Source organism: Nicotiana tomentosiformis, chromosome 9 (genome assembly GCF_000390325.3).
Source record: "Nicotiana tomentosiformis chromosome 9, ASM39032v3, whole genome shotgun sequence".
Taxonomy (NCBI): Eukaryota; Viridiplantae; Streptophyta; class Magnoliopsida; order Solanales; family Solanaceae; genus Nicotiana; species Nicotiana tomentosiformis.
Window position 1 is genome coordinate 35,611,674 of NC_090820.1, and position 12,568 is coordinate 35,624,241.

At 39.2% G+C, this 12,568-nt stretch overlaps 1 protein-coding gene across 1 annotated transcript; it reads right to left on the reverse strand.

Annotated features, from left to right (window-relative positions):
- Positions 1-243: 243 nt before the first annotated feature.
- LOC104103877 (serine/arginine-rich SC35-like splicing factor SCL28) lies at positions 244-7,652 on the reverse strand. The gene is made up of 7 exons (XM_009611818.4): positions 7,393-7,652; positions 4,147-4,224; positions 3,266-3,430; positions 3,081-3,148; positions 2,825-2,864; positions 963-1,256; positions 244-530 (listed from the first exon to the last, which is right to left on the reverse strand). The coding sequence occupies exons 1-7, from the start codon at positions 7,530-7,532 to the stop codon at positions 521-523; spliced, it is 795 nt and encodes a 264-aa protein (XP_009610113.1). The 5' UTR covers positions 7,533-7,652; the 3' UTR covers positions 244-520.
- Positions 7,653-12,568: the final 4,916 nt, after the last annotated feature.

The window sequence follows — 12,568 nt, forward strand, 5'->3', positions numbered from 1 at the left end:
AAAAGTCGCATACTCATTTAGAACTAAAGCCTTGCATCTCTTATTGGGGAATTTTTCATTAAGAACTTACACCTATACATAACGTCTCAATACTTCATCCGTACAGGCTGAAAGGCGCAAGATGTTACTACACATTTGAATTTGAATTCCTGTCATATCCATTTGCTTCACTATTTTAACTGCTCCATCCTCGATTAATAAAGTAAAACTAAATGGAAGACATACGACTAGGAAACAGAACTATTACTATAAGTCCACCGAACCTTAAAATTTAGAGAACTAGTACGATAAAAACAGAAAATAGCTAATGTTAACCAATGACCATGTTTATATTACAAGTCCATCAGTTCAACCTGAGATAACAAAAAGAAAGAAAACACGAGCATAACAGACATAACCGTAAGGTTCTAATCTACTATAGTTTTGCATATGTAGCCAATCCTCTATATCAAGATATTGCAGATACTTGTCCCAAAACCTCCAAAAAGACCAGCAGATGGTGATAACGAAGACCAAATCATCAACGGGGACTGCCAAGAGGGGGGAAAACAACAGTCAAATAAGGGGAAATCACCAAAGAAACCAGGTTAGTAGCATTTTTATAGTAGGAAGCTGGTAAAAAATACAACCAGACCACAGAAAGCTTTTCTAATCTTTTCTCTGTGCTAGTCACCTACTATCATCATGACCAGCAACTGTATGTCATGGTATATCCATAACGTCCATAAAATGACAAGTCATATCTCGGCGTTTAGTAGCAACAGCTCAAAGCCTCAAACACCAACTCTCTACCAAAAGGGTGCTGATTTGAGCTGCTATGTAATAGTATATCCATAACGGCCCTTCGAACCACCAAAAAAGGGCAGCTGTATGTGTACACGAAGGAACAAATGTATAAAGAGTACTATAATATCGAAAGGACGTGCATTGTACAGGCTAGTTCAATTTAATGTTTCACAAACCTGTAGGACCTAGAGCGAGATCTGGCTGAGCTGTCTGCATTTCTTCCAGGTCTCTCGAGCCTCCTTGGGGCAGAGTCCACATCATGAGCAATCGGACTATTATCTCTTGGACTCGGGCTAGACCTACCTTTTTTCTGAATGCGTGGAGAATTTGACCTGGACATTTGCCGGGACTGTCTCGAAGATCTTCCATTCAACCTATAATTTCTTTCATCCCTTAGAGAAACAGATGGAGATTTTGACCTGCATCTCCTTGGAGAATAGTAATCATCCCGATTCTCACGATCCCTGTCCCTGTGAACCATAGTGTACTTAAGTCGCTTAATAATAAGTTTCAATGTAGTTTTTGCAGTAATCCATGAAGTTGAAAACAGTACAAACAAGTAAAAAGACTAGCACTGGTTCTCAAATGACTGCTATTCCAACTCACAAAGCCACAAACTACTCAAAAAATAAGACCGACACTTGAACAAACCAGGAAAGGTAGATTCCTTCACTATCTATCTACTGAACCACAACCTTTACCTGTATCCTTATTTCATAGTCCGGAAAAAACTACAGTTGATCCAGACTGTTTAAGCACTATATGGTACAGTTCTTCAGCATCTGATCACTTCAAAGCTCTTCTTTGCCCCAAATCTCGAGGTACCTTTCCTTGGGCATTCTCATGAAATGCCAATCAGTGAAAACTTCAAAAATCTTTGCCTCTTTGAAGGTGAATTCTTTCTTTGGCCAACTATAAGCTCTAAATTTTCTCTCTAACTGGATATTGTGCAACATTAAGAAATAAAACATGAATTTAAAGATAAGCAAATGAAGGTCTTTGTGACTGAAATATGTCCACACCACTTCAATTGGTTCTCCGAGGTACGATAGAAGGCTCATCCTTAATAGGAAAAAATCCAGAAAAGGAAAATCACATGAACTTTGATGATGGTGATTTGAAACTTCCGGAGATTCATCACATTTCATGAGCAAGTAATCTTTGACTTTAAGGTCCCTTTTCTCAATTGTCTTTATTAGTCCAGAATTCTTTAAGTCTCTTTCTCAATTTAGCATCTGCATTAATAAAGCCACCAGCAGATGTCATTCAAAAATCTAAAGGATAGATGACATATGCCTGCAAGACATTTGACATAATCTATAATAGTGCGTCCCAAATAAGTATTCAACAAAAGTAGAAAGCTAAAGAACCTAATAAGCCACCACAACTCAAGGGACGGAGAAAGCCTCAGTATTCCAGGACAAGAGATAACAGATAAATAAATAGAGAAAAGATCAATTCCTAAAATCAAGTGGATAGAGTGAGGCAACCACCACTTTGGCAGATATAAATATGCTACATCACTATCCTAAGTTCCTAACCACCAAAGAGAAAAAAACAAGCATAAAATAATCAGATACCAACTAAGGAGTGTTTTATGGCAAAAAAAGGTAATAACAAACAAAAAATATTATCATTATGAAAATAGGCAAGAAAAATAGATAAAGCCACAATACAGAGCGTCTTGATGATGCAAGGCAAAATAACTGCAATTTTACAAAGAAGAAGCTCATTGACGAAGGACATGCACCATAATGCTGAAGAGGAATCAAACAGATCAACGTGCAAAGTCTCTCTTAAGAGCAACAATTATATCTAAATGTAGGGAAAATGACCAATTTTGTCTTGATAGTTGAAATTGTGCTTGTGCACATCAGGCAACGAAATTGCTGCTACTATGACTACAGGCTACAGATATCTTTTATCCCTGTAGATGTTCTTACTAGATTTTGTCCCATTAGAATCAGTTGCAGTCCTTGCTCAAAGACAAACAAACAATAGGAGAATACAAGCAAAACTTCTGTTATGAAATACAAACCTTGAGTCGCGTCGTGCCGGGGAAGCCGAGCGCGAGTAAGCTGCCATAGAAAATTCTAGACCATTACTCTTAAAGGAAGGCAATACTCTTGATTCTAACAGTACTAAGTTTACTTCTTTCTTCTCTTTTTCCTTTTTTTAATTTTGGAGGGGTGGGAGCCTCAATGCAATATCATATAAATCAGCATCAGAAGTTAAATGAGTCATTGAGAAACTAAACAGTTACTTTTAGTAAGTGAGTTAGAATTCAAACTGACAGTGATATCTGCGACTTGGGAACCTTTGTGGACTGTGTCTCCTATAGCTGCCTCGAGCACTAGGTCCACTAGTTAAACAGAAAAAGTAGTAGACTTTAGATTCACTGAGGGTGAACACTTGAGCTGGAAAAGAGATTGATAATCAACATGATTGCAACTCGAAGCAAACCACATATATGTAGCACCTTGTGCGTAAAACCCTATTCATTTCTTGAGGGGTCTTTCGATTCTCCTCCGCAAAAACAATTCTAATTTCACGTCCACCAATAACTGTACAGTTTAAGTGTGCTTTTGCTTCAGCTGCATCTTCCGCATAACGGAACTTCACAAAGCCAAATCCTCGTGGTTCCCTACATATAAGTTGAGATTATTTTAGGAAGAATAAATAGATAAAATGTCACAGCGAACTTGCTTACATTGCTGATACCCTAGTCCAAAACTTAGATAAAGGAGGGGTACAATACGCCGACACTCAACATAAAACTTGTCGATTTATGGAAGTGAGGTTGCTTGATGTGATTAGGTTATGTCTTACATAGACCTCCAGGAGCATCGGCTAAAAAGTGTGAAACATGATGGTTGAAGATGTTAAAAGAGAATGAGGTAGAACCAAAGCCACATGGAATGCAATTGTCTTGAAGAATCTACAACCTCTTGAAATTCATGCAAACTTGGAGACAAATAGAGCATACAGAAAGAAAAAGATCACACATATAGACAATACAAACTAATTGAGATTAAGGCTTAGTCTTTTTGATATGCTCACTTGGTCAAATATTTGCTAGAGGAGTTTTTCAATCATTGTGGGAGATTTGTATGACGATAAGAAAATGTAGAGGACTTCTAGTATTAGAGCCTAATTTATTGAATATTGGAATGAGACATCTAGATGAAGCGAAAAGGATAGTGAAGATTCATATTGCCGACCCTAAGTAGCTTGGAACTGTGTCGAAGTTGGGTTGTTATTGATCATAGTGGTATTAACAAATAGCAGGACGTGGAAACAGACCCATATTGCAGAATACAGTACCAAGTGAGAAGCCATATTATCAAGGCGCGTGCATACCCAGTATAGTAATTCTTGGGCAGATAGACATCTTTTACAGGACCAAAACGTTCAAAGGGGACCCTGACATCTTCTGGCCTGTAGAACAAGCACAAAATGATTAACTTTATCCACAACTATAGCAACATCTGCTTAGAGACTGAGAAAGAGAGGGAGACAGAGAGAGAAAGCAATCTTCAGTTTATGAAATACAAATGGAAAACAAATCAACCCAACCTTTAGAAAGATGGAGTGCTTCAACTTTTATTAAGCCATATTAACTGACAGGCAGAAACTACTGTATAAATTCTGCAATTCATTTCTTTTTACTAGCTATATTATTTCAAAAGGTTTTTAAAGCCATCTGAAATATAAGAAACCATAAAGCCCACATGTATCAATGTTTGTAGATATGGAAGATAGTTTATTGCATAGCATCATAATTCAACCTCTCCGTCAGAGATACATCTGCTAGTGGTCCAAGGAGCAAGTCTAGGTGTTAAAGGATTTGATGTGTTTGAACACGTAAGAAACTTGTTACTAGTCTAAAACACGATCACTGAAAAAGAATCAAAATAAAAAGTGTCCATTGTCTAACGGATAGGAAGGAGAAATCAGATAAGTGAGATCTCGCGCAAGTGTTTACATAAATCTTCTTGTGTCTGAATAGTTGATTGATAGATCAATCAATCCTTAATTTAATTATCTTTTGCAAATACAAGTCGACAAAATGAAACTCAAACAACTCATTGATATGGTTTTCATTAAATAAAGGGAAAAAGGGCCAAATATACCCCTCTACTTTAGTATATCGGGCCATATCTACCCTCCGTTATACTATCAGGCCATATCTACCCTTACCGTTAGCCAAACTTTTTAAAAATACCCTTCACCCAACGAAAAGCCACCAGATTAATAAAATAATCATTTAAAAAAAATTCATTAACCCGTTAAACCAGTCACTTAAAATACGTAACTTAAATTTCTGAAGCGTCTTAACATATTTTATTTATTTAGAGAGAGTGATGGTGGAAGTAGGATTAGTAAAAACTTATATTTTTGGTTATTAGTTGTTCATGGTGGCATTAGGATGTCAAGTTATCACTTTCGGTTATTATTTTTTTGTGTGTGGTTATAATATGGCATCCCTTTGTCTAATGTTATGCACACTTGACAGTTGGTTTGTATGTTGGTAACAACTGATATATACTTTAATAATACTTGTGTTTGGTTAATACATAAAGTTAGTGTACTTAGGTTTTTAAGTTGCTTTCCAACTTGTTGGTGTACTTTCTTTCATTCTTGATGAATTCCTTAGACTGTAGCTAGATATTAAATTGAATCTCCTCTAATTATTTTCTAATGTTTATTCATTATAAGTTCAGTTGTTACTAAGAATTATGAGTATCACATCCCATAGTTTGGAATCTAACTTTGGTTCTTAAGGCGAGATTTGACGATAATTACTTGTTGCCCAAACGCTTAAAGCAGAATAAGAAAATCATGGTGCGTGAATACTCATCAACAAAGGCTCACTGTTGGAGGAAGAAATACTTTGGTAGATGCCCTAAGACTTCAGAACTGTTAACCTAATAAGATATAAACATTCAAGTCATGGTGGAAAGAAAATCATGATGAATACTCGGTACAGTTCGACATGGTGGGATAAAAAAGAGAGAAGCTAGAAGAAAAAAAGAAATAGAAAAAGGTAGAATATAATAAACATATAATAAGGATATTAAAAGAATTGGGACTCAATATATTAGATGATTGTCGGTATTTTTATGTCTTTCACTTCATGAGTTCAACAAGTGACTACGAAGGAGATGAATAATATGCGAGGAAAAAGTGCAGTAAATGAAAGGGGTTTAACGAGTTATTAATGGATTTTAAAAAAAAGTATTTTTTTTAATTTGGTGGCTTTCCGTTAGGTGGAGGGTATCTTTAAAAAGTTTAGCTAACGGTAAGGATAGATATGACCCGATAGTATAACGGAGGGTAGATGTGAACAATATACCAAAGTAGAGGAGTACATTTGACCCTTTTCCCTTAAATAAAATACAGCATTGAGGTGTCACTACAATGTTCATGTGCCAATTGATCCAATTTCCTTGGAGAACATTCATGAAACTAGTCCCTCAAAACGATGAGAATAAAAAGGTATTGATGGATAATGTAATTCAAACTCGATTGATGTTGCGGAGAGTTGAGACAAGTTCAAGAGGACTTATATGGTGTGAGGGGAGCTCAAGTTAATGCATCTTTCCATTTTGAGACATTCCAAAATGTCAGACAACATTTTACTCAGCGTCACTAAAATCCATCACTTTGTCGCTTAAAGAGATGAAAGGTGATAAAAAGTGAAGGCTTATCACTTTATGAGTGAAGCCATACACTTCAAAGAACTGTGCACTTCAAATAATGACGCGCAAATAGATTGCAACAAGAAGCGGTCAGTTATTTGAATCTCAACTTTCAGAAGTTAGACTAGCATCGATGTTATTGCATACTGGATGCTGCAAATAGTTATGTCAGTTGCAATTTAATTTATTTTTTTATATATATATATATATATATATATATATATATATAAGTTTGATAAATTTTTTATTTCATTTTTCTTATTGAAGTTAGGTATTTTGATTTGACATTTCCTCTATTAAGCTGATTTTTGAACCAATAATATCAATATCAGACTAATTCCACAAAGGAACATACACTCTTGAGTTTAAGTAGGAGAATTCAGGAATCGAAGCAACACCTAAATATATTACATATGAAAACATAAATTATGATATCCCCCAAAAAAGTAGTACAAGGACCCAAAAGCCTCAATGCAAAATCAAATTGAGGTCGACAAAGGCATGAGCTATTAACGGGCCTGCATGCAAAAGGTGCACTGTTAATCGACATGCCTAGGATACGACCTGCTAAGCACAAATATCATAAGGACAGCTCAAATCACCACTTAAACAACTGGTAAAATTCAGAAATAGCCATTTTTCAGCTCTTGTAATTGAAAATTTGCCACTTTCATGGAGTTTCTACAAGTTAAACTCCAGTACAGCTGCTATGTTTTTATAGACAGGACCAAAATGTGATCAGTGGGCGCTATCTCTACCTCAAATAACAATAAAAAATCTATAAAGCACCTAATAAGCATTAAAATCAGATAAATGCATGTTAAATATTTCAATAACGAAATTGATTTTGCAACAAAAGATAACCCTAACTTGCGCGTATGTGTTCATAAAAAATGATTGATACCTGGCACTAAGGGAGATGTTACGAACAAGAAGGCCAGAAGGTGCGGGAGAGCGACGGTCGTGGCGACGGTCACGTGGTTCGTCGTGGCGTTTACGTCGCACGGGGCTGTAACTCCTGCTACGGCTTCTGTGCCTTCCCATTACCCTCGTCGTCGTCTGTTCACTGTGAAGGGAAAATCTAAAACCTTAGTTCGGAATTGAAATTGAGAACCCTAGCCCTAATTGGAGGTAATAACTTCTCGGCTCTCCGTACTGATTTGGAGGTGGATTGACGTGACCTTTTAATAATAATAATAATAATAATAATAATAATAATAATAATAATAATAATAGGAAAACAAATTACGAGAATAATAATAATGTATCAGTTTTCACGTGTTTTAAAAATATAAAATATATTTATCATAAATTTAAAAATATGAATATTCAAATATTTAGCTTTAGCTTGTGTTTTCTTCAATTATTATATATATACGTAAATACTAATACACGAGTAAATTTAATATATTTTTTCATATATAGTGAAAATTTTAACAAAACAAAATTCATGAGATAAATTATGATTCAAGATAAATCTCAAATGCACCAGTTTTACTCACTCTTGCCCGACTTTAAAACAATACATTTCTATATATATTATTATTATTTTAAGACTGAACAATATAAGTTTAATCAATTTTACAATCGGAAATAAAATATAAAAAATGTGAAGATGGTTTGTTTTAGTCATGATTTCTCATGTTTGTATAGGCCAAAATTCGTCTTTAGAATATTTAGCGTAATATGGCATTAAAGAAAGTTATCGGTCGAGCTCGCACAAGACGCAGCGAGGTCAATGGCCGAGGTGTCGACATGAGTCGTGGTCCAGATATCGACGGTTATCGCAATCAAGATGTCAGCAAAGGTCGAGGTCGAGATCGGCTATTGATGATAGGACTTGTAATGGCTAATTTGTCAAGATATGATACTAAAAGAATATTCCCTACATTTGTACTATTAGGGTTTTCTAAAAAAAATGTCTCATATATATATAAAGAAGATACAATGATATAGGTATGTACTATTGAATATGATGAGAACACTTTTGATTAAGAGGACTTTCCCTCTAGCAATTAGCAAAAACACAAAGAGTACCTTTTTACAAAGATTCTTGTTCATATTGTTCCCCATTTTCTATCAGTTACAGCATCACAAAATCCCTTGGCAAGACAGACTCCACGTTCGTAGGAGAGGAGACACTGCCATCGATAAAGAAACTCCTTGAGGCCTGGCTGACTGATCCACTGACCATCGTCCTACATAAGCCCATTCAGGACGCGGCCGCACTAAAGGCGAGAACCTGTGTCGCACCATCAGTGGACGAGGGCACAACGCCCAATGCCTCCCTTAGGCAAGGTAGATCCCCCCTACAGCATCACAAAATCCCTTGGCAAGACAGACTCCACGTTCGTAGGAGAGGAGACACCGCCATCGATAAAGAAACTCCTTGAGGCCTGACTGACTGATCCACTGAGCATCGTCCTACATAAGCCTATTCAGGACGCGGCCGCACTAAAGGCGAGAACCTGTGTCGTACCATCAGTGGACGAGCAACGTGATCAACCACCCCGCCCACGACGACAGGTATTACTCACAGTGTTATTAACAATGCAGGCGACGACGCTCTCATTGCCATTCTAAAAAAGATGGAGGAAATGGAAAACGAGAACAAGACACTTCGAGATCAAATGAGATAGCACCAGGAAAGGGGCGATAAAATACTGGGCGCCCCTAAGTTATTGCCGAAGAGAGACGCCGGTCAGTTCGTCGAGCAATCATACAGTGATAGCACTGCCCCGCATGCCATACCAAAGACCTTTAAAATGACGCCTTATCTGAAAATATACGATGGCACAACTGACCCCGAAGATCATGTGACACATTACGTCACCGCCGTGAAAGGCAATGATCTCACCAAAGAACAAGTATCCTTCATTCTGCTAAAGAAATTTGGCGAAACCCTCACGAGAGGTGCATTAACCTTGTACTCGCAACTGACAACACGTTCCATCGAAACATTCAAGGAAATGGTTGATAAGTTCATGACGGCCCATGTCGGGGCCAAGAAGGCCGAGGCAAGAGTGAATGATATCTTTGCTATCAAACAGTCCCCGTGAGAAGGACTAAGGGACTTCATCGCCCGTTTCAACCGAGTAAGAATGACTTTGCCCAATGTATCAGAAGGAATGGCTGTAGTTGCTTTCTAAAATGGGCGGAACATAAATGGCTCAAGGGAAACAAGAAAATTATTAAGTCGACTTATGAACCCCCCAACGCCCCACCCAATAACAACTTGGGATGAAATTCATAATGCATATTATGCCGAAGTACGAGCAGACGAAGACCTCAATGGGCAGACTCATCAACTGACCTCAGTATAAGAAGAATCAAGAAAAGATCGGATAAGTGATATCAGAAGAGATCCGGCGACCTCAAGGCCGAACCGGGAACGACATATCCCATATGTCAAAACTACCGTTGTATCCTCACCTCGCCATGAAGAAGGCCCACATCGATCCAGAACAGGGACTCACCGGAATGAAAGAGGTATGCCCATTTATTATCCGCTCACAATTTTTGTGTGTCACCTACAGAGATCGTCTACGCCTTGGAGAAGCTCGGACCAAAGGTAAAGTGGCCACAAAAAATGAGGTCAGACCTGAATACCAGAAAATTATACGTCATTTGCAAGTTCCATAAAGAGTGAGGACACAAAACCGAAGATTGCATCGCCCTAAACATGAGGTCGTAAACATGTTGCGACAAGGACACCTCAAAAAATTGTTGAGCCATCGGGGAAGAACCAACTTTGCCAGAGAATGCGAACAACATCAAGGGCCGCCGAAGCCGCCCTTGCCAGCCCGCACCATCCACATGATCATCGGCAGAGGAGACGACGCTTCCATCAACAACGTGAAGTTCACCATGACCCACAAGCTCAAACGGTCGATCACCCATGAACAGTATGATAAACTCGAAGAAAGTATCATATTCGATAAGTCAGATACCAACGGTTTGGCATTCCCATACTATGACGCTCTTATTATTACTTTACGAATTTTAGATACCGACGTAAGACGGATTATGGTAGATGACGGAAGTGGCGCGTGTATTATCCATCCCCGAGTACTTACACAAATGAAACTCGAGGATAAGATAGTATCACGATGCATCACACTAGCAGGATTTAACAATGTAGTTGAACGAACATTTGGCGAGATCACACTCCCCGTCCTGGCGGGTGGCGTCACTCTAGAGACCATATTCCACTTTATGGACCAGGACACGACATACAACGCCATAATAGGGCGATCGTGGATACACACCATAAGGGCCATACCCTATAGCTTATACCAAGTCATAAAATTCCCAACTCCATAAGGCATATTCAGCATAAGCGGGGAACAACACACATCCTAAGAGTACTATCGCATCGCCTAGACTGCACGACCACCCAACAAATGAGAGACAAAGAGTAGAAAGCATAGCAATCAATAGGGTCGAGGTCGGTAGGCGACGATATCGAGGATATCATCAGAGACCCTGATATGGCTGAAGATGTAGGATCGACCATAGAGGACCTCGACCCCGTTCAGCTAGATGTCAATGACCATATCAAGAAGGTTTACATGGGCTACAAACTCTAAGAACCGAGTAAGTTTCATAAATTTCTAATTGTTAACGCGGACTTGTTTGCTTTTAGACATGCAGATATGCCAAGTATCCCAAAGGAGACCTCCACACACAGATTGAACGTCGATCCACTCTACCCCCGGTAAGGCAGGTTCGACATAAGTTCAACCTCGCAATCAATAACGCAGTACGCAAAGAAATGGAAAAACTACTGGAAAATGGCTCCATCAGGGAGCCAAAGTACCCCCAATGGGTCACTAACGTGGTCATGGTGAAAAAGAAGAATGGTAAATGGCGGATGTGTAGACTTCACCGACCTTTACAAAGTCTGCCCTAAGGACTCATTCCCATTGCCCCACATCAACCACTTCATCGACGCGACAACGGAGCACGACTTGCTAAGTTTCTTGGATGCCTACTCGGGCTATAACCAGATACTTATGGCGGAATAAGACTAGGAAAAGACCACCTTCGTCACCCACGAGGGGACGTACTGCTACAGGGTCATGCCTTTCGGGTTGAAAAATGCGAGGGTAACTTACCAAAGGCTAGTGACGAGGATGTTCAAAAAACAACTTGGAAAAACGATAGAGGTATACATCGATGACATGTTGGTCAAGTCCAAAAAGAAAGAAGATAACATTGACCACCTAAGAGAAGCATTCGGCATACTCAGGCAATACGGCATGAAACTGAATCCCGAGAAATGTGCATTCGGCGTGGCCTCAGGGAAATTCTTGGGTTTCCTAGTGTCGCAGGGATATCGAGGTCAACCCCGACCATATTAAGGCCATCGCGGGTATACCATAGCACTTGACAACCAAAGATCAAGTCCTGAAGCTAACCGGCCGAATAGTCGCTCTGTCAAGGTTCATTTCACGATCCTCCGATAGGTGCCACAAGTTCTTCGGCGTACTAAAAAGGGAGAACGGCCTCCAATGGACCCCTGAGTGCGTCCAAGCACTTAAGGAGTTAAAGGTGTACATATCCTCGCCGTCGTTGCTCTCGAAACCGGAACCAGGACAACCTCTTCTCATCTATCTCGTCGTGTTCGAAGTAGTTGTGAGCGTAGTCTTAGTGCAAGAAAATAAAGGTACGCAATCTCCCATCTATTACATTAGCAAAACACTAGTCGACTCCAAGACGAGGTACCCCCATATTGAAAATCTGGCTCTGACCTTAGTCGTAGATTCATGGAAACGTAGACCGTATTTCCAATGCTACCCCATCTCGGTCGTCACGACTTTCCCCTTAAATAGCATTTTACACAAAATCAAACTTTTTGGCAGATTGGCAGCGAACGACGATAAAGTCTCAGGTCCTCACCAACTTCATCGCCGACTTCAGTGCACACATACTACCCGAAGTCGAAAAGGAAGCCATCCACACTTCTTCCCAAATACACGACCTCTGGGTCCTATACACTGACGGTGCATCTAACGCGTCGGGGTCCTGGCTAGGACTCGTACTCGAAGTCCCAACAGGCAAATTGATTCGCCAGTCCA